The sequence below is a fragment of the Oryx dammah genome, unplaced genomic scaffold (assembly GCF_014754425.2).
Source record: "Oryx dammah isolate SB20612 unplaced genomic scaffold, SCBI_Odam_1.1 HiC_scaffold_29, whole genome shotgun sequence".
In the NCBI taxonomy this organism is placed as follows: Eukaryota; Metazoa; Chordata; class Mammalia; order Artiodactyla; family Bovidae; genus Oryx; species Oryx dammah.
The window spans coordinates 106,169,394-106,193,545 of NW_024070213.1; the positions used below are offsets into that span (position 1 = coordinate 106,169,394).

At 37.4% G+C, this 24,152-nt stretch overlaps 1 protein-coding gene across 1 annotated transcript in view; it reads right to left on the bottom strand.

Moving 5' to 3' along the window:
• ACSS3 (acyl-CoA synthetase short chain family member 3) overlaps positions 1-24,152 on the bottom strand; it is a 168,225-nt gene that overhangs the window by 62,619 nt on the left and 81,454 nt on the right. The window contains exon 8 of the mRNA XM_040234490.1: positions 5,149-5,300. Coding sequence (XP_040090424.1) covers positions 5,149-5,300 — 152 coding nt within the window. The remainder of the gene's footprint in view (positions 1-5,148; positions 5,301-24,152) is intronic.

A 24,152-nucleotide genomic window follows, 5' to 3' on the forward strand; every position in this document is an offset into this window, starting at 1 on the left:
ATACCGGTTTTACTGGATAGTTCTGCCCTAGATAGGTATAGAGTAATTCAGTATATGAGAGATACTCTGATGATGGCAACACATGGGAAGATAAACCTACTTCCAAATGTGTAACACTAAAAGAATAAACAAATGACAATATACAGTACCCAGAGTGGAAAAAATGGAGAGAGATGAATGGGAATGAGACCTATACATCTCTCCTCATTTCTATATAAAATCAAGCACAGTTCAACACTCAAATGAAGTTGAAAATTAAGCAATAAGGGAACCAGTAAAATGGTATTGTTGTTAAATTAATTTTATTCCAAAATACATAGGAAGCTGCATAGTAATGGATAAAAAGCCAAAGCGAAATTATGGTGAAGAATTTTTGGTAATAAAGTATAAGCAGAAGAAAACTAAAATGAATATTTTCTTTCAAGGTCCATAAACTACCAAACAAGAGAAAACTGCTCTTCACTTGTGCCAACATAGGTTAAATAAAATATATCATTTCAGTAATGCCTCATCAACTTCTAGTTCACACAACAGAACATCGTTATTTTTTACTTCAATGTCCCAGTGGTTATCTCCATCTTTTTCCTTCATTCTGTTTTCTCCCTACTAGAAAATGCAAATAAGCTTTTGAAAAACCTCTCCACCATTTTAATACTGTTATTTTGGCTTCTGTTCAAACAGAACTGATTCTTCCCTCCAAGTCTCTTACCTGTCCTTGCAGATTTTTTATTTTGTCTCTCTGTTTTGCATTCTGAGTAATTTCCTCAGTAATATCCTATAATTTTAACAGAGTCTTTCATTGTGTCCATTTACTTATTTAGTTTACACTATCCACTGTAGTTTTCTATTGTTTCATATCCAAGTTTAATCATTTTACATAAAAGTTATTAGTTTATGACTGATTATCCTTAAAATACTTATTTTCAAGTTTGATTTGACTATACTACAAAAATAAGGTCAACTGGAATGAATCCATGTTGTGTTGATTTCAATAGCATTAGAGTTCTTCATGTATTTAGAATTTTATTTCCCACAATCTTTTCAAAATAGAAGTTCTGTGTTGTCATTTGTATCTCTCTCTCTCTCCTACGCTCACCTTCTCTGTTCAATAGGTTTGTGACATCTAATGCCATAATGATGGTTCAGAATTATTAATCCACAGTGATACTTGGGATGTCACAGATCCTATTCCAGGATACCAGATGGGCAGTTTGGTTAGTCTCTGATTGCTGGGCTGTCCTTTGTCTCATTCAGACCCATGGACCAATGTCTGCTATAAGTCATTATTATCAGCCACCTTCTGAGTGGTGTGTTAACACCCCAGCCCATCCTCAATCACTGAGCAAACTCTGACTCCCTAGGGAGGACAAAGCAACACTGAGTCCCTATTACTCCTGCCAATACCTGCCTGTAGCAAGCCTTTGGCTTCAGCCACCCTTGCTATTTTGCCACTCTACTCCTTTCTAGTCCACAGAAAAGTTTAGTTTTCAGCTCAGCACTGATGCTCTGCTGCTTCTTTTTTCATATTAACTCTCATTGCTATGTAATTGGAAAAGAAAGGCTACGTCAAAGTATGAGGTATTGCACTATCTTGGATGGAAATCCCAGCACAGATTATTTTTCTAACTTTACTAAAATTGAATTAGAAGATCATGGGGGGAAAAAATCACTATGATGTATGAAAAAGAGCAGTAAATTAGAAAGCAGATGATGATAATAGCTAAGACAATCTATGTTAAAAACAGTTCCAAGTGCTCTGCATGAATTATGTACCTTCTATTTTCATTATATTCTTGCACTAGTTCACACACACACAAAAAAGGAACAGAGAGACTACATAACTTTCTGAAGGTCACATAGTCAATAAACAGCAGATTTGAACCCAGGAATCTAACTGCATAGTCAGAATCCAAATTACCATACAGTACTGCCTAGCCCAGCTTTTGCCTTATAGTAGCTTTGTAATCCTGGGAATGTTATTTTACCTCTCTGTGGCAAAGTTTTCTCTACTGTGAAATGAAATGATTTCACTAGACGATGTCTTACCTATTTTTCCAAACTCTAGTTGTCCGATAAAATAAGTTATAGTTCTGGTTAGTTAGCTATTTCAGAGTACCCTCTTAAATTTAGGGAAACATCCTTAAATTTATGTTAAAACAACCTTTGATGAGTTATGTAACATTTATTTTTATTTATTTTTTATTATTATCATTTTTTTTTTTACTTTACAATATTGTATTGGTTTTGCCATACATCAACATGAATCCACCACAGGTGTACACGTATTCCCAATCCTAAACCCCCTCAACACCATCCCTCCGGGTCATCCCAATACACCAGCCCCAAGCATCCTGCACCCTGCATCAAACCTAGACTGGCAACTTTTGATGAGCTATGTAACATTTAAAAAGAAAATATCATCACAAAACATTCTGTAAAAGGAGAGAGAAGCAACCTGCAAATAAATCATGGGGCTGTGATTATAATATCTAAGAAATGTCCACTCAGTAAGTCAGCATGAAATTGTCTTGAACATAAATATAAACTTGAAGGTATAGTTGTATGAGAAGACTTGGGTTCTGGATTTCATTCTGCCTCGAATCCAAACAGCTTTTTTTGAACCTCAGTTGCCTACAGTAAGACAGTTGGATTTTGGAGGTCTCTTCTAACATTCTCTTAGTCCACAAGTCATAATCTATCCAAGTAGGTCAGTGAAGGTAATATTCTTATAGACTATAAATATATAAAAAGGAAAAGTTGCATTTATCCCATGAATGACAAAAATCCCTAGGTCAAGTTAGTCTCCTAACTTACTTTTCATAGGAAGTGTTATGTTCACGGTATTTAGTTAGGAGTGTACGCTCTAGTTAGATCACCTGAAACTCCAGTACTTTGGCCACCTCATGCGAAGAGTTGACTCATTGGAAAAGACTCTGATGCTGGGAGGGATTGGGAGCAGGAGGAGAAGGGGACGACAGACGATGAGATGGCTGGATGGCATCACCAACTCGATGAACATGAGTCTGAGTGAACTCCGGGAGTTGGTGATGAACAGGGAGGCCTGGCGTGCTGCGATTCATGGTGTCACAAAGAGTTGTAAACAACTGAGTGACTCAACTGAACTGAACTGAAGAAGTCACTTAACTTCTGGCCCTAACCTCCTTTACCTGTAAAATGAGAATAATCACAATTCCTACTTATTGTGATAACCAGTGAGACAACAAACTATGACTGCTTATGCCTAGCACATAGTAGGTGATCAGCAAGTGTTTGCATTTATTAATAGTAGTCACTTGAATAACTGAGGCTGTTTTGGAGTCTGCATTCATAAATAGATACTTAAAACATAGGTTCACATCATCATGAATAACTTAAATGCCTAAAGACAAAGGGGCAAGACCAGGGGAGTTTATTGCAATTTCTCTTACATTAAAATCTCATGGACTAAAACCTCATACTCTGTGTCTATACCTATTAGTTTGAAAGAGTTGGTATTTTGGTATTGAAGTTCATTCAATACCAAATGAATACCTATTAAATCTGATATTTAATAGATGTTCATTTATTGGTGATTTAATAGGTATTCATTTGGTATTATTTGACACTTTATACTTCAGGCAAATTAGAAATAGTTTCTTGCCTTTACAGTAAAGGATATCATCTGACCCATGTAACAAATGGGAAAAGATGATGTAGCAAACAACAGACTTTAGCTTGATCGTCACACACCTCCATGCCCTGTAATCAGAATGCATTTGTCAGAAGAGGGACACTACAAGAACAAGGTCACTATTTCTTCAAAACCCCTGGAATTGTATTAAGACATGGATACTATACACAGCCTCAGATGTTTTTACCAAAACCTATGTTTCTCTTCTTTTACTGAAATGGAGTAAACTATATCACAATGTAGTAAATAAAGTGAATAGAAATACAATATAAGATTATTTTATGAACACATTGTATGCTCATTTATGAACATTTAATGTAAATCCAGATCCCTTTTTTTTTTTCCCCAAAAAGAAACAAATGAACCAAATCACTGACCCTGCCCAAATTGAAATCTTGCTAATATCTGCAATTGCTGTACAGTATCTGTTTTAACCCTTTCTTTGGGCCCTAGCAGCATAAAATTCATAACATCTGGCATTTAATTTAAAAATTTCAAATTGACTTAATTTAAAACCAATTTTGACTTGAAGAAACTACAAAATCCTTTTAGTTTATGACAGCAGTGACCTATTTCAGAAAGGTTCAGTGAGAACTGATGCTGGAAACTGCCTTGAAGATGCAAATTGCTATAATTATCTCTGAATGTACATATCATTAAGCTAAAGTGAATGGCAATAAACCAGCACAAAAGTATCTATTCTGAGCACATTATTACAAAACAACAGGAAAATAATTTCCTTCACTCTTTCAACATAGGTAATTTGGACTATAATTTGCACATTTTATCTTTATAAGTAAAATTAAGTATTTTCCCTCTATTTAGACTATTTTCAAAAGGTAGATATTATATATATACATATATATTTATATATATGTACATTTGCATGCTAAGTCGCTTCAGTCTGTCCGACCTTTTGTGATCCCATGGACTGTAGCCTGCCAGGCTCCTCTGTGCACGGGATTCTCCAGGCCAGAGTACTGGAGTGGGTTGCCAAGACCTCCTCCAGGGGATCTTCCTGACCCCGGGATCAAACCTGTGTCTCTTATGTTTCCTGCGTCTCTTATGTTTCCTGCGTCTCTTATGTTTCCTCTGGGTTCGTTACTACCAGAGAGAGTGGGGCTTCCCAGGTGGTGCTAGTGGTAAAGAACTAGATTACAAACACACATACATGTACATATATGTATAAATCACAGTTAGCCTTCTGCTTTAAGGAAAATATAAGCAGAGTAGTTTTAAAAAGAGAACTATTCTGAGAAAATTTGAACAGAAATAAACAGGACACGGTATTAAAAATTTTTCACAGTATAGCTAAATTTCCAACTCTCAAAAATACATTTAGAACAGCCATTCTTAACATTCAGAACCTCTGACTTTTTCCGTAATGGTACTACTGTGCTAGAAAAAATATACAGTGTTCAGTTATTCACTGTGATTGCAGTTTTTAATGTAATTTGCCCTGTGTATCCCAAGTTCACCTTGTCAGAGAGTACTGCTTCCCCAAGGCTGCCCCAGGGTCCTGTTGACGGATCGCTCTAATTGCAGTTGGCGCTGTAAACAAAGCAGCCACTCCATGCTCCGCGAGCACACGGAAATAGGCTCCAGCATCTGGCGTTCCCACAGGCTTCCCCTACAACGAGATTCATTCAAAATGTCACCAGATAAAATGTCTCCTATTTCATCGACTGTTCAATACTTACACATTTAACATAGCAATATTAATAAAATGGAGTTCTAACGTATCTTAGTTTTAATATGTTCTATCATAAATAAACAAAATGCCCAGGCATCAGACAAGAGATTTACTCCAATACTATATCCTAAAAGCTTTTCAAATTGCAACTTTTCCTTTCTTAGTTTTGAAACATAAAGGACTAGAGATACATAAATATATAATTCAAAGCAATAAAACAGTCTTCTATTTTCCAAACAATTAAATATATTGTTTTGTCTGGCAGACTAAATGAGAAATGTGGTTACTATGAATTTCTAACATTACGCATTTTTCATGATCTCCATTAAAAATGACAATAGCAAGTCTCAAAATATATGAGAAGACAGAAAAACCTGGAATCACAGTGATTTCTCAACAATGACCTTTTCAAGTAAATGTCTCACTTCAAGAAAACCAATTTCTAAGAATTAAAAAAAAATCTAATAAGATATGTCAAAATGTAGGTTTTCCATAGCCTCAAAATGACACTATGCATGTTCAACAGGTAATCCACTCACAAAAACCTAACAATCTTTATGGGTTATGCAATTCAAAAGGACACAAAACATTTTTAACTGAAAATGAGCATGGCATAAATAAATCAGTAATTCTGTAAAAAATCAAAGGATCCCATAAAATCTATGTTGGCCCAACTATATTCTCTCATTCCTCAATCCATTCTCACCACTAGTACTGCTCTGTTTCTGAAGTCAGGTCCTGGAATGTTTATATGTATATAATGTATATTCCACAGTCAAATCCTTTCGGAAGTGGTTGAGATAAATAGGTTTCCTATTTTGGACCATTTCTTGAAAACTGAAGAGCATATGAGCATCTTATGGACCTTATATCCTGGAAAACACCCTTGGGAAACACTGAACTATGGTAAGCAAAGAAAAGAAGAGAAAAAGAAAGAAGGAGGGAGGGAGGAAGGAAGGAAAGAATTTGCTAGAAGCCAACTTAGAGGTCTCCCCAAACAACTAATAAAGGAGTGGATGCTGATATGACATTTATCATATCATAAATATGATGTGATAGCCATTTAATAATTTTGATTCACTATCCACTTCTAATTGAATCTCTCCTAGGGTACTATTTAGTTTTTACATATTTTTTAAAGTTACTCTCAATATTCTTTAATATAGTTATATTTTCCTTTTTTTAATTACCTCTTTATTATATTGTTACTTCTCCTTTTGTTCTTTAAATACCAAAGATACTTCTTGCAATTAGAAATTCACTTTTATTATCACAACTACCCTGAAAACCTGCTTTTAATTTATTTCACTACCATCCTACACAGGTCAACACATTAACATAGTAGAAAAAGCTGCCAAATACATTTTGGTAACTCATGTATGTAATTTAACTTATACATATTGAAGGCATGAGCATATCAGCACCAACTTTATTATTTCTAACCAAGGGAGGTAAAGATTGGACTTTTATTTCTTCAGTCTGTCTTAGGCACTGATCACCGGGGGAGGTAGACTGTAACACTGGAAATTTCACCTCACCCCCATATAAATGATTTTTCAACTGACCTTACACAATTGACTTGCCCTGTCAATGCTGCCATTTTCTTGTCTGCTAAATAAGAATAAATCGCTTTTCCAATAAGTCCTTGATAAGCTAAAAGCACTGAGATAATCTTTTAAAGTGGTTTGACCTCTACTGAAGAAGGTTATTTTATAGGCAATTTGAGCTGAATTCCACTACAATGCCAGAGTCACGAGACAATGATAATATACTCACTGAAGAGACACTAGTCATAAGGAAAATGCTACGCCACAGTGACTGCCTACACACAGGACACGATTTGCTGTGTTTCACAGCACCTTCAAATTAATTATATCTAAGGATAATGAAAAAAGTTTCTTAGAAATAATAGTTTAAAACTGTACCATATTGTTATAGATAATAAATTCTGACTGTGCATCAAACAAAATTCCATCAATATTGTATTTATTAAGCATAAAAATTGATGATAACATGTCATTACAATTAGGATACAAATGGAAGTGATGAGTAAAAGCTCACACTTTTTTGTAAGTTAGTTGAACTACTAAAGGTTCAGTTATCTTGCATTAGATTGTCTATTCCTCAGAAGAACATGAGACAATAAGTGATATTTTTTTATTCTGGAATTCAAATTCGTTCAGCCGCTCAGTCGTGTCCGACTCTTTGCAACCCCATGGAGTGCAACACGCCAGGCTTCCCTGTTCATCACTCACTTCCGGAGCTTTCTCAAACTCATGTCCACTGAGTTGGTGATGCCATCCAACCATCTCATCCTCTGTCGTCCCCTTCTCCTCCTGCCCTCAATCTTGCCTAGCAGCAGGGTCTTTTCAAATGAGTCAGTTCTTTGCATCAGGTGGCCAAAGTATTGGAGTTTCAGCTTGAGCATCAGTCCTTCCAATGAATATTCAGGACTGATTTCCTTTAGGATGGACTGGTTGGATGTCCTTGCAGTCCAAGGGACTCTCAAGAATCTTCTCCAACACCACAGTTCAAAAGCATCAGTTCTTCTGCAATCCGCTTTCTTTACAGTCCAACTCTCACATCCACACACAACTACTGGAAAAACCATAGCTTTGACTAGACGGACCTTTGTTGGCAAAGTAATGTCTCTGCTTTTTAGTATGCTGTATAGGTTGGTCATAGATTTTCTTCCAAGGAGCAAGCATCTTTTAACTTCATAGCTACAGTCAACATCTGCAGTGATTTTGGAGCCCCTCCCCTAAAAAAGTCTCTTATTGTTTCCATTGTTTCCCCATCTATATGCCATGAAGAGATGGGACTAGATGCCATGATCTTAGTTTTCTGAATGTTGAGTTTTAAGCTTCCTCTTTCACTTTTATCAAGAGGCTCTTTAGTTCTTCTTCACTTTCTGCCATAAGGGTGGTGTCATCTGCATATCTGAGGTTATTTCTATTTCTCCCAGCAATCTTGATTCCAGCTTGTGCTTCATCCAGCCAGCATTTTGCATGATGTACTCTGCATATAAGCTAAACAAGCAGGGTGACAATATGCAGCCTTGACGTACTCCTTCCCAGATTTGAAACCAGTCTGTTTTTCCATGTACAGTTCCAACTGTTGCTTCTTGATCTGCATACAGATTTCTCAGAAGGCAGGCAAGGTGGTCTAGTATTCCCATCTCTTTAAGAATTTTGCATAGTTTGTTGTGATCCACACAGTCAAAGGCTTTGGCGTAGTCAATAAAGTAGATGTTTTTCTGGAACTCTCTTGCTTTTTTGATGATCCAGCAGATGTTGGCAACTTGATCTTTGGTTCCTCTGCCTTTTCTAAAACCAGCTTGAACATTTGGAAGTTCACAGTTCACATACTATTGAAGCCTGATTTGGAGAATTTTGAGCATTACTTTGCTACCGTGTGAGATGAGTGCAATTGTTCGGTAGTTTGAGCATTCTTTGGCATTGCCTTTCTTTGGGATTGGAATGGAATGACAACTAACCTTTTCCAGTCCTGTGGCCACTGCTGAGTTTTCCAAATGTGCTGGCATATTGAGTGCAGCACTTTCACAGCATCATCTTTCAGGATTTGAAATAGCTCAACTGGAATTCCATCACCTCCATTAGCTTTGTTTGTAGTGATGCTTCCTAAGGCCTGCTTGACTTCACACTCCAGGATGCCAGGGTCTAGATGAGTGATCACACCACTGTGTTTATCAGGGTCATGAAGATCTTTTTTGTATAGTTCTTCTATGTATTCTTGCCACCTCTCCTTAGTATCTTCTGCTTCTGTTAGGTCCTTACCATTTCTGTCCTTTACTGTGCCCATCTTTGCATGAAATGTTCTCTTGGTGTCTCTCATTTTCTTGAAGAGATCTAGAGATCCCTTTCCCATTCTATTGTTTTCCTCTATTTCTTTGCATTGATCACTGAGGAAGGGTTTCTTATCTCTCCTTGCTCTTCTTTGGAACTCTGCATTCAAATGGGTATACCTTTCCTTTTCTCCCTTGCCTTTCAGTATCAATATCACTTCAGTGACTCAGTCGTGGCTGACTCTGCAACCCCATGGACTGCAGCATGCCAGGCTTCCCTCTCCATCACCAACTCCCAGAGTTTACTCAAACTCATGTCCATTGAGTCCGTGATGCTATCTAACCTTCTCATCCTCTTCTCCTCCCACCTTCAATCTTTCCCAGCAATAGGGTCTTTTCAAATGCGTCAGCTCTTCACATCAGGTGGCCAATAATTGGAGTCTCAGCTTCAAAATCAGTCCTTCCAATGAATACCCGGGACTGATTTCCTTTAGGATGGACTGGTTGGATATCCTTGCAGTCCAAGGGACTCTCAAGAGTCTTCTCCAACACCACAGTTCAAAACCATCAGTTCTTTGGCACTCAGCTTTCTTTATAGTCCAACTTTCACATCCATACATGACTGGAAAAACCATAGCCTTGACTAGATGTACCTTGTTGGCAAAGTAATGTCTCTGCTTTTTAATATGCTGTCTAGGTTGGTCATAACTTTTCTTCCAAGGAGTTAAGCATCTTTTTATTTCATGGCTGCAGTCACCTTTGCCTTTAGCTTCTCTTTTTTTTGTCAGCTATTTGTAAGGTTATCTTCCTCAGATAATCATTTTGCCTTTTTGCATTTCTTTCTCTTGGGGATGGTCTTGATCCCTGCCTCCTGTACAATGTCACGAACCTCCGGCCATAGTTCTTCAGGCACTCTGTCTATCAGATCTAATCCCTTAAATCTATTTGTCACTTTCATTGTATAATTGTAAGGGATTTGATTTAGGTCATACCTGAATGGTCTAGTGGTTTTCCCTACTTTCTTCAATTTAAGTTTGAATTTTGCAATAAGGAGTTCATGATCATGAATTCTTTATTTCAGAATTACTTTCATATTTATGAATTTATTTAGTTTCTTAAAACTTCTATTCAATCTCAAATCTTGACATAAATATGTTATATCAAAGAAATTATTGTTTCCCAAAACAGCCTGCTGATTTACATAAATATTAGGTTCTGAATGATATAACAGCTCAGCAAATACAACACAGCACAAAATAAGACCTGTCATCAGAAACCATTGTTGCATACAATCATAGTACATTAGACCATGCTAACATATTCATTAATTTAATAAATATTTACTGGTCATCTACAATGGGCTAGATACTCTTCAAAATCCTAGGAATAATTTTTTGAACAAGCCAGGAAAGGTCCTGCTCTAAAGAAACTTATACTCTAGTAATTATGGGGGGTTAGGGAGGACACGGTGTCTCAGATGGTAAGGAATCCACTCGCCATGCAGGACATACAGGTTTAATCCCTAGGTTGGGAAGATCCCCTAGAGAAGAGAATGGCTACCCACTTCAGTAGCCAGAGGAGCCTGGACAGGTCGGCAGGCTTCAGTCCATGAGGTTGCAAAGAACAGACATGACTGAATGACTAACATCTTCACTTTCATGTAGTAATACTATTAAAAATTACATAGTAGGTGCTGTAAGCTATTTTGTGTCTAATAATGGAAACGACCATCGTAATAAACATAGGACCCGTATGTCTTCAGCACTAGTAGCTTCAGAAAACTGAAGCAAAGCTAGTAAGCCTCCTTAACCACAAACTCTAAATGAAAATGACTTAATAATAATCAAATGGCTTATCGATTTGATGGAATCCTCTCTGCTCCAGGTACATGTGCACATAGGTACATGCAGGCACACATAAGTCATACAACTCCTTTACAATGCTTTTAAAAAGTAACCATTAATACACTAAGCATGCTGAGTTGCTTGGAGACACTGACTCCAGAACTTATGTATTCAATAAGGGGGAATAGTCCCAAACCCATTCAACTTTAAAATAAGAAGAGTCCAAGATTATAGGAATTTTCAACAAACACACACATCCAAAGCAGTAATACAGCTAAAAGGTAACAATAACTGAAAATCTCTTTGAAATTCAGTCAATGTCATTACCATTTGCTTTGATTTCCTTCCTCTACAGTCTACAGTGTTTTGGTTGCTACCCAGAAAACAAAGGCAGGAAGCAATCACTAAATGGCAAAGCAGAGATTATGAGCTTTCAGCTGTTACAAATCATGAATTTTTAACATCGGAGATTTATAAAATATCAACTGCTTATATTTACATTGTGGTTAGCAGTGGTACAAAGCATGGAGAATGTGACAGTTTTCTTAGACACCAAATATCATAAAATTAACCTTCACTTACAAACCATCTAGGTCTTACTGCTTCAAGGTGTTAATATTAATGCACCACAAATGTAAGTTCAGAGTCAGAAAATAGGTAATATCTAGACTTCTCACACAGTTTCTAGTAGCTTAACTTTTCAACAAAGAAGAGTATGGAATACAACTTAAAACAAAAGTATACTTAAATATATAATTTTTGAGCAAAAAAAAACTAATTGACTTAATTACTAATCCTATGATTTCATTTTATTCAAGGCTTGGGGGTCAAGAGTATGTATGATTTCTTAGACTCGGACATAACATTTTTGAGTCAACTACAGGTTTTGCCTCTTTTTGTGGCAGGATTTGAAATACATTTGGTCTCTTTTTGAACACTACTTATGAGAATGTCATCAAAGGCATGTTTTGACTGCAGTTCTAAAGTGAAGGCAGCAAAAATCCCTTATGGACTACTCCTGAATTTCATTTTAGGAGGCAGGTGTAGCAGTATCAGCTTCTTTATTTTGGGAGAATGATGAAATGGGCAATAGCATTTGTTGAGTTCCTATGACATGCCTGGTGCCTTTATCAAGGGATACGAGTTTGGGCATGCAACATCTAAACTAGAGACTTGTCAAAACATAAGCAGTTCTCTAGGGTATATTATTTAGTGAAAAAGCCAAACACAGAATAGTGTGCATATCATTTGTACAAGGCTGTTTGTAGACAAAAAGAAAAGACACAGTTTATACATGAATGAACTACTGTAAACAAGAGATGGACTGTTTCCAAGTAAGAGAAATTGGATAGCTGAGCACAGAGAACAGGGAGATATACACTCTTTACCCTTTTGTGAGCTCGGAAATATGTGCCAAGTGACTATATGCTTTGTTATTGTTTAGTCACCAAGTCATGTCCGACTTCTACGACCCCATAGACTGTAGCCCGCCAGGCTCCTCTGTCCATGGGATTTCCCAGCAAGAATACTAGAGAAGACTGCCGTTTTCTTCTCCAGGGGATCATCCCGACCCAGGGATCAAACCTGTATCTCCTGCTTGGCAGACGGGTTCTTTACCACCCAGCCACCAGAGAAGCCCACACAAGTGCATAACCTCTTTTAAAGATGAGCTTTTTCTTCCCTACAGTTCTTCTCTTGATAACTCATATTGTCTTGTTATGATTTTGAAAATATATTACCACTGCTTTAAAGCCAGATGGGACGGTTGCCCATGCTTTAAGATGCTCAGCCCTAAGATTTTGTGTTCCTATAGCAGTTATAGCAGTTACCCCCTTTAAAGGAGTAACTAGTGAAGTCACTCGGTCATGTCCAACTCTTTGTGACCCCATGGACTGTAGCCTACCACGCTCCTCCGTCCATGAGATTTTCCAAGCAGGAGTACTGGAGTGGGTTGCCATTTCCTTCTCCAGAGGATCTTCCTGATCCAGGGAGTAAATATACCTATAAAGACAATTTAATAACTAAAAAATTATATCGACTGACTCTGTTTGCTAGAGATTTTTCACCAGTCCATGGGCCTCACCTGTGAGAATATGCTTTTATCTTGCTTTCCTTCATTGTATCCATGCTGCTGCTGCTGCTTCGTCACTCCAGTCATGTCCGACTCTGTGCCACCCTAAGCCTGCAGCTTGCCAGGCTCCTCTGTCCATGGGATTCTCTAAGAGTGTTAGAGTGGGTTGCCATGCCCTCCTTCAGGGGATCTCCCCGACCAAGGGACTGAACCCAGGTCTCCTGCACTGCAGTAAGATTCTTTACTGCTGAGCCACCAGGGAAGCACCCACTGTATCCATACCACCATCTAAATCGATTCTCAACCAGTGATTGCCACACCTAAATATACATTAGAACTTCCCAGAATTCCTTTGAAAGGTACCAATGCCTGCTCCCTACTCCTTGAGAGTCTGATCTAATCAGCCTTGATATGTGGTTGGACATTGTTATGTTTTATGTGTCCCCAAAGTAATTATTAATATAATCCACAGCCAGGATTGAGAAACCAATGGCTAGTCCTTAGATACCAAGCACTGCCTAAGGCTTCTCTGGTGGCCCAGTGGTAAAGAATCTGCCTGCCAATACACGAGCTGCAGGGGACGCAGGTTTGATCCCTGGGTCAGGAAGATCCCCTGGAGGAGGACATGGAAACCCACTCCAGTATTTTTGCCTGGAAAACCCCATGAACAGAGGAGCCTGGCAGGGTATAGTCCATGGGGTTGCAAAAGAGTCAGACATGACTGAAACAATTGAACACATTACCTAAGGCTAGGCTATTTTTTCAATATCTACTTGCCTGGTTATCTCAGTAGATGAGCCTAGAATTTAACACTAAATTTTGCTGCCTTTTTTTCCATATGTTATCAGTAAATGAGCCAATCTAAGTACTGATAAAAAGCATATATTGATAGAAGTAAAATCTGATAATAGGAGGCCATTTACTGAGAAAGCAATTGAAGAGAAATGCCTTATTCCCCCAATTACTTATGCCTTGATCCCTAAATCAGATTCCAGACTGGAGATATCTATATCTGTACCTATCTATCTATCTATATATCTCATGATTTGTAGACTTAGCACCCTGTGTAAAACTGCCTTATCCACAAAGATGGAATGATTAACCCCTGCTCAGCAGAGGTTAATGTGTTGTCCAGAGACCTTTGAAAATTAAGTTTTAGTTTGGGGTTTTACTTTGGTTTTATTACTGCTTAAAAGCAATATACTTTTATCTTTAAATGAAGGGTTTCTGATCTGAATTTCAGAGGGGTTCATAAATATTCTGATTTTTTTTTAATGTGTATATGCTCTTTTTCCTAGGGAAGGAAGTCAATTGCTTTTGTCAGTTTCTGAAATCCTTTGTAACCAAAAGATTTCTACATATATCCCTAGGTTTCTAGGTAAAATCTCTTTAAGATTTTGTTTCACTCTGGGAAACAGCTTGATGAAGCTAGAGGGCAGATGATCATAACTCAGGTCATTTCCCCCTCCACGGGGTGGATAACCCTCCCTATTGCTACTCTCTTAATCCACTGTTATCAAAGGGCTGCAAATAGTCTCAAAATCCAAACTTGGGGCCCTGTCTGAGGTCCCCAACCAAACTGTCTTCTTTATCCCCCTATTGATTACAAGAATTTGCCATTTTTGTAAATCAAAGCCAGTCAACCATCAGCAGTTTCATGCGGTTCAAATTAATGCTTTCAATAAATTTGCTATTTTGACAATCCCTCTTCACTATCTCCTGTGGCAGATACCACAGAGTTACAATTCCTCAGGTGTGAGTCCTTGCCTTTCTTCGGTGAAGAAGGATAGGCTCTAGCTTCCAGCCTGAAAAGGTAAGACTTCTCCAAGACTACATCCAGGCTACATATGTTGATCTATAACCTCTTCTAGATCTATCCCTTTTGTACAAACTTTCAGTGAACAGCATCTGAGGATCTAATATATAATATAGTGACTAACAGTTGACAATACTGTATCACTGAAAGTTGTTAAGAGAGTAGAATTTAAACATTCTCAACAGGAAAAGAATGATTAATATGTGAGACATTTTAGTTAAGCAAATGGGAGAAATCCTTCCATAATGTACACGAAGGCATGAACGCTCAGTCGTTCGGTCACGGCTGACTGTCTGCGACCCCATGGACTATAACCTGTGCGTGGGATTCTCCAGGGAAGAATACCGGAGTGGGTTACCATTTCCTCCTCCAGGGAATCTTTCTGATCCAAGGATCAAACCTGCGTCTCTTACATCTCCTGCTCTGGCAGGTGGAATCTTTACCACTGAGCCGCCTGGGAAGCCCTTTATGATGTACACATGTATCAAACAGCCTAAATTTTATTCGCCAATTGTACCTCAATGGAGCTTTAAACAATCAAAAATAGGTCTGTCCCTTTTGGTTTGTTTTCTTCCGCTGCCTTTTCCCAACTCTGAGAGTTGACCATACTGACACTTTTGACGATCTTACCCTCAATGGGATAAACCATTTCTTTCACCTAGGTAATAAACACATTAAAAAGATGCTTACTTTCAAAAGTTATTAATGCCAAGTAAATGAAGCAGAGCACAGTAATTGGTAATTCCACAGACCCAGTGCTGAGCTAATTAGGGACTCAGACATATGTACCATTCTCAGCAATCAGAGAACATTTATCACTAGGAGAGCTGGTAGTCCAAGGCTAGATAAAAGCAGGACTGCTTTCCCCTCTGAATTCCTCCATGCTGATGAGCAATCACTCTGCTATATCCTGTAATGAAGGAACAAATTCAGGCTCTCTTTACTCATAGCAAGGAGTGAGAATTCACTGTTAGAGAAATTAAACGGCCTCTTACATTACTACACCAACAGATTTCCACCCAGAAAATAAAGTGTGACTATTCCATATGTATACTGCAATTCAACCTGAGGCTGTACAAAGTCTAACTCTTCCACACCATTCCATAATTTACCAAATACAAACTTCAGCATGCTCATGTTTCTCCATGTTAAAAATAAAATGAACACACAAATTTTGTGTGTGATGATAAATGTCACTTTCCTAGGAAACTGCCCTCATACACCCAAATTGCCAAAGCTCTCTTCAGTTTTGTCCTATCAGCCCTCTCTCCATAGCACTTGGCTTGCCGATCCCTCATCTTCTGGAAAACCTCCCCTCCACTGGTTTCTGGGACACTGCCTTCTGATTCCTCTATCGCTTTTCACTTTCTCACTCTCAATTTATATTGCTTTCCTTTCTCAGACTTCACCTCTCTGCATAACCTGATCACTTTAGGTACCTGAATTATTAACTCTTTCGCCTTTCTAATTCTGAAAGTTCTTCTGAGTTTCAAACCTCACTTCCCAACGTCACACAAATGTCTGAGTAGCTCCTTTAAACTCAACATTACCAAAACTAAAAGTGCCGTTCTCTCCTCCACAATAGCTGTTGCTCCTAGTATAGTATTTCAGTTGACAACTGCCACTATAGCAGCTGTCCCAGCTGAAGACATCTAAACTATTTTCCATTGCCTTTTTTACCTTTGCCCTACAATATCCACCTGACACTCTAATATCCTGCCTTCTCCTTTATGTTCAGATCACTGATACTCTGGTTCTGGCATATAGTAGGGCAAACTAGTCCATACTACTCAAGTTTCCCAACTGTTCATCTCAAAATTATGAACCCAAGGATACAGACTTTGGAGCCAGAAAACTTTGCTTCAAATCCCAGCTCCATCACTCTTATGCTATTGGCAAAGTTATTTAATGTCTCCGAAACTAAGTTTCTACAACTGTAAATAGGTAGGCAAAATATTTATCCCATGAGTTTGGAGACAGAATTAATTAAAACCATATAAACTGCTTAGAGGAGTTCCTATCACCCGACACTCATCCATAGTAGCTGCTGTTATTACTTGTACTGTATCATCCACAAACCTTTATTGTCTGCTCTAGTCCTAAACTTCTCTTAAGGGACTAATAGATCTTTGAGCCAGGATATAATCCATTTACAAGGTATGTGACCTAAGGCGACTTCTTTAATTTCTTTGATCTTCATTTAGTTCCGTCATCAGAAGATGGCACCGAACCAGGTGCAAGCGTCTAATGTAGAGTATTAATGGTTCATGTAGCTTCTGGAAATTTTTTCACATTTTCTACACACTGTTAACACGTGGCTTAGGTGGTGTCTTCAATTTGTTTGCTTTCTGTCCTTTACACTACTCTTAATTCTTTGACTATATTGTCAGTGCTTCCATTGCAAGGAGGGTATCTGATACTTTCTCTTTTTCTATCAATCCTAGCAAGATGCTACGCTCACAACAGGTACCCAATAAATATTGTTGTTGGAGCTACGACAATAGTTGCACTTGCTTGTTCTAACATAAAACACAGGCACTCACAGAGAAAAATACTCAAAAAAAGGAATCTTTCAACAACTAGTCTTGCAAGAAACCTAAAAGATGCTAGCATCAGGTTTACAGTCTGTTCCAATTGAGATACTGAAATTATATAGCCTGAATCAAAGTAATAACTGAGTCATCATTTTTCTTATTTCATATAAACACAAAAAATACATTGTTGTTATACTAGATTTAAAAGAAATAAATAAATTTCCATTATATGAGGAAAAAGAGAAAGTCTTTGGTGTATGCCTATGGAGTATATTAGTTAGCAATATTATGGCAATTAGTGGTTAAAAAAAAAAGAGTAACAGACTTCATACTTGAAAGAAGCAAATCTCTGTCCTTGAAAAGGGGATAATCAATAAAGAAAACAGGTTAACATAGATGGAAGTACAAATTTCTTGCAAAAAGATTATAACGCTATACATGCAAGTAACAATTACACTGTTAAAATGAAGCCTGGGAGGCAGTGAGAATTCAGAACATCTACATGTGGAAAATACATCACAGGATGTCTTCACAGAGATTACAACTACAAAGCTGAACAGAGTAGGTGACAGACATTGTGGAAACACTGGGGATGACCTAACAAGAGTGTCCAATACTAAAATAACTTGAAAGTAGTTCAAAGAAGTATCCTCAATATTCTGCAACATGAGACTTTCATATTGCAAAATGTTTTAATGTTTTGATCCATGTATATATGGTGATGACAATGTCACTATTTTATATGAATTGATATTGTACATGCTATATTTTATATATATTTTATAGATACATATCCATATCATAATATTTCTTTGAAGCTTTCACATTGATTTCACATACATTATTTTACTAAATTTTTACACAAATAAAGGAGAATGCAGAGTTCATTTTTACACTAATCATACTGTAAAGAAAGAAAAAAATAGGGCTATCTAAACTCTTCCTTTCTCCCATGAAATCAGGAAAAGAACATTCAGAAAGAGACTATCAAGCTGAATACCCTGAAGTTTTCAGAGATATACAGGCAGTTTAAAAGCTTGTAATGATAAAGCCCATCAAAAAGTAGAAGTGAAGGGTTATATATGTTTGGATAATAACGAACCATGAAATGTTCTATACTATTTGCAGATGAAAGACTTCCAGGCCACTCTCGTTTCAATCACGAGTTCTACTCTGAAAGGACAGATTCTTGAGGGGAGAGACCACGGGGTTATTTTCCACATCTGCTGCCCATTCTTCAATGATGGTAGGGGCAGGATCAACACAACCCTGTGTGCTGATTCCCTTGACTGGTGCTCAGAAGAGAATTAATGGGCTACAAAGGGAGCAGACTCTAATGTGCTGATGACCACTTCAGAGTTGGGAGGACAAACACACTTTGAAAGAAGAAATGTGGAATATGTGAAAATTTGAGCATTACAATGGCTGGACTGCATGGGAATGAATGCCTGGTGTTTATATTGTAGAATTTTATTCTGGGAATTTTATTCTGGGAAAGAAAATATTCATAGCTTCGAATAACAGTAGCTTATAATATCTAGCATTTATGGCACAATTATATTCTGGCAACTATCCTAAGATATTTCAATAGATTAACCAATTTAATGTCATGTAAGAAAGATATTATTAATAGTAATATTTATAGATGAGAAATAAAGGGCTGAATTATTCAGAATTGGTTTGCATATTTTAATTGGGCAGTCCAATGTAGCTTCCAGAATTGCATATATTAAATATGTACAGGTCAGTGAACAAAAATAAATCTTTGTTTCTTAAAAAAGATACAATGGATTACTTAATTTGTTCATGAAGTTCTCTACTAAAGAGAAAATTAGAATTACTTTTTCCTTTCTCAGGGAAAAAAAAGTCTTTACTTACAAATCAAGCTTTTTTTTCCCCCAATCTTCATTTAGGCATTTATTAACAAATATTTATTGAGAACTGAAAATCTGTCCAGAACAAGGCAAGAAGCTGAGACTTGATGGTGAGCAAACACTAACATGATTCCTTCCCTCACAGAGTATAGAGCAGAGAGAGGTAGATAAATCAGAGGAGCGTAAAAATTAAAGTGAAATGGCAACAGTGACATACTCCAAGAAGGAAAAACCCCAGGTGCTTAAGAAAGACTATGTAGATTTGCCCTAGTCAGAGAGGTCAAGGAAGGCTTCTCTCAGGAAGTGACATTTGGCTGTGCTGTAAAGGATAAGAGGAATATATTTCAGGCAATGAGTCAGAAAATTCCTGGAGCAGATAGGAGCATAAGAATAACATCAGAAAAATAGAAGCATGTTTTCCTCAGAAGGGAAGAAAGTAAGACAGACGAAAGTCAAAACTTTCAAACATTGAAGAGTCAAATATGAAGAGGACTGAAAATGTCCACTGGCATATGAAAAATATAATTACTAGTTGTTGTTGTTTAGTCGCTAAGTCCTGTCCAACTCCTTGGGACCCATGAACTGCAGCATGCCAGACTTCCCTGTCCTTCACTATCTCCCTGAGTTTCCTCAGACTCAGATACATTGCATCAGTGATCCATCCAACCATCTCATCCTGTCGCCCCCTTCTCCTCCTGCCCTTAATCTTTCCCAGCATCAGTATCTTTTCCAAACATCTGGCTCTTTGCATCAGGTGGTCAATTGGAGCTTCAACTTCAGCATCAGTCCTTCCAATGAATATTCAGGACTGATTTCCTTTAGAATTGACTGGTTTGATCTCCTTGCAGTCCATGAAACTCTCAAGAGTCTTCTCCAGCATCATAGTTTGAAAGCACCAATTCCTCAGCGCTCAGCCTTCTTTATGGTCCAACTCTCACATCCGTACATGACTAGTGGAAAAATCATTGCTTTAACTATACAGAGCTTTGTGGGCAAAGTGATAGCCCTGATTTTCAATACACTGTCTAGGTTTGTCATAGCTTTTCTTCCAAGGAGAAAGCGTCTATTAATTTCATGGCTGCAGTCACCATACACAGTGATTTTGACCAGGAAAATAAAATCTGTCACTGTTTCCACTTTTTCCCAATTTATTTGCCATAAAGTGATGGTGCCAGACACTACCATCTTTGTTTTCTGAATGTTGAGTTTTAAGCCAGCTTTTCCCCCTCTCCTCCTTCACCTTTATCAAGAGGCTCTTTAGTTCCTCTTTGCTTTCTGCCATTAAAATGGTATCATCTGCATATCTGAGGTTGATATTTCTCCTGGCAATCTTGATTCCAGCTTGTGAGTCATCCAGCCCAGCATTTCATATAATATACTCTGCATATAATTTAAATAAGCAGGGTGACAATACACAGCCTTGATGTAGTCCTTTCTCAATTTGGAACCAGTTCATCATTCCATGTCCAGTTCTAACTGATGCTTCTTGTCTTCCATTCAGGTTTCTCAGGAGACAGGTAAGGCGGTCTGGTATTCTCATCTCTTTAAGAATTTTACAGTTTGTTGTGATCCACACGGTCAAAAGCTTTAGCACAGTCAGTGAAGCAGAAGTAGATGTCTTTCTGAAATTCCCTTGCTTTTTCAATGATCTAGAAGATGTTGGCAATTTTATCTCTGGTTCCTCTGCCTTTTCTAAATCCAGCTTATACATCATGTACTGCTGAAGCCTGGCTTGGAGAATTTTGAGCATTACCTTGTTAGCATGTGAAATGAGTGTAACTGTATGGTAATCTGAACATTCTTTGGTACTGCCTTTCTTTGGGATTGGAACGAAAACTGACTTTTCCAGTCACTAAGGAAATTACCAAAAACTGTTATTATGAAATGATGACAGAGGTCAGTTTGAGAGGATTGCGGAGTTAAGTTCTAGGTTAGAAAGTGGAGCTATTGGGTATAGGCAAGAGCCTTCAAAGATGAAGAAAGTTGTAACTGCATGGGGGTAGGCAATCAACGATTCATGGTGGTTTTTTGCTGCTGTTTGTTTTACTGAAAGAAACGGGAATGTGTTGAAAATTTGGCAATTCTCAGGAAGCTAAAATCAAAGCAGACAACCAGGCAAATGTAGGCCTAAACGGCCTATATGGCGGGAGTCCCCAACTTCCAGGATCTAATGCCTGATGATCTGAGGTGAAGCTGATGTAATAATAATAACAATAATAAAGTGCACAATAAGTACAATGTGCTTGTATCACTTCAAACCATCCTCCAACTTCAGTCTGTGGAAAAACTGTCTTCCATGAAATTGGTCCCTCGTGTCAAAAAGGCTGGGGACTGCTGCTCTATGGCAAAAAACACAAAATCTTATTTTAATATCCATTGTAAGTTTTATGGTGAAACAGATTGCTTCAAGTGGGTAACTCTTCTGTACTTGGAGGTTTCACTGAATATCCAACTTAATTGTAACCATTTTTAATTTTTTTTCAGCTAATGTAATTATTTATTCATAATATCATAAACCATTCGTACTCAATAAAAGAGAAACGTTTCATTAGCTGATTTTTGTTCTCTAGATGATTTGGCATGGAGTAAGCTGCAAATCTCCTAATACTTCAGAACATCAGTTTTTGTTAAATGCATCACTAGGGAAAAATATCATCACAGATACCAACTCACTGTCTACCTCATACTATAGGTTTGATAAGCTATAATTCATTAAGAATAAAAATAAAAAATAATAAAAAATAATAAAAAAATAATAAATCTTTGATCAACTAAATATATGAGTTTATTTCTATTCAGAAAAGACAATCCTATGAAGATATGAATGCTCTACTAAATTATTCTGTTCACTATAAAAAGAATGTATTTATATTATATAATGGAAGATTTTTGCTTCCTAAATTAAAAATAATAATGACACTAAAAACAATGCTACTTTAGCAATCCAACTGAAATTGGGGCACAAGTGGGACAATTATTTTGTAGAAGTTAATAAATACTTTTTTCATTTGCTGGCCTAGTGACAAGTCAGGACTCTGTTATACTTTAGTTTTGCTTTAATTAAGCAAGCAAGTTTTCACCCTGTGTTCTGCATGCTCCAGTTATCAATTAATCCTCCTAGAAATTCATTTACACAATGAATTTTTTGTGTCTCTTGAAAGGCACTGTGCTGGACACTGCGGGTATAGAAATGACAAACATCCCCTGTCCTCAAACAGTTTACAGTATCACAGGCCTGTATTCACAAGACCAAAGGAATCTAAATGATATAATGGAATTACAAAGAACTTCATTCAGCCAGAGGAAAGCATGAAAATGTCACAGAGAAGATGAAATCCAAGTTGATCCCTTAAGAAAAAGAACCACCCTGCTACATGATCAGAACAAAAGTGGAATTTCAGTAGAAGAGACAACTTAATCACTGGCAGTTCGATCCCTGGGTTAGGAAGATCCCCTGGAGAAGGGAAAGCCTACCCACTCCAGTATTCTGGCCTGGAGAATTCCATGGACTGTATAGTCCATGGAGTGGCAAAGAGTCGGACATGACTGAGGGACTTTCGCTTTCACTTTTTTCTGTTCATATAAGTGCTAATAACGACTGGATTGCTAAGTAGGGAGCTGAATTAGAGGTCAGAACAAGAGACAGATTTTAAAGGTGGGCAAAGAGCAGATGACTACAGTTCATTCATATCATGCAAATAAGTTTGAATTTTGTTCTTTGACAGGAGTTCTTTGAAGTCTTTTTTAGTAACTTTTAATTAAGTTTTTTATATGAGATAATTGTAGATTGACAGAGAACTGTAAGAAATAATACAGAAATATGTCATGAACCCTTAACAGCTTTCCCAGTCAGTAACAGCTTGCAAAACTATAGCTTAATATCACAATTAGGACACGATATAATCGAAGATAAAAAACAGTTCCATCTCTACAAGGAGATGTTGCCCTTTTGTAGCCAAAGGTGTTTACTGCAGTATGTAGAAAAACAACTGATGTTTGTATGTTTATCTTGTATCCTGAGACCTGGCTAAACTCACTTATTAATTATAGGTTTTTAAATATGTTTTATAATTTCCTAGACAATCATGCCATTTGCAAATAGAGACAATTTTATTTCTTCCTTTCTGATATGTTTCTTTTTGTTTCTGTATATTGGCTTATCAAATTAACTGGGACTTTCAGAAGTATATTGAATAAAGAAGTGAGAGTGGATGGACATCCTTGCTTTGTTCTCAAACCTAAGAAACACTTAGTCTTTCATTATTAACTACTGGCCATTAGCTGTCCCTTTTAGAGAGGCTTATGGCTCCTCCAGCGGCTCAGCAGTAAAGAACCTACATACAATGCAGGAGACACGGGTTTGATCCCTGGATCAGGAAGATTCCCTGGAGTAGGAAATTGCACCCCACTCCAGTATTCTCACTTGGGAAATCCCATGGACAGAGGAGCTTGGCAGCATTCACACTCCATAGTGTTGAGGAAGAGTCAGACACGATTTAATGACTAAACAATAAGAAAGTGGTAACAAATTTTCCAAATTTTTCTTTCCCTTGAGAATGTCTTTATTTCTCCTTTATCTTCAAAATATATTTGCATACATACAGAGTCCTGGATTGACAGTTCCTTTCTTCTCACACTTGAAAAACATTCTATCACTTTCCTCTGACCTCCCTAGTTTCTAAAAAATCCTAGCATTCAAAGGGTTTTACCCGTACAGAAATCCTTTTTTTTTTTTTTTTTTTTGCCTTCCATGTTCAGAAGTTTGATTAAGATTTTTTTTGACTATGTGGATTTCTTTATAGTAACGTTGTTTGAGGGTTTACTAGGTTTCCTGAACCAACAGAT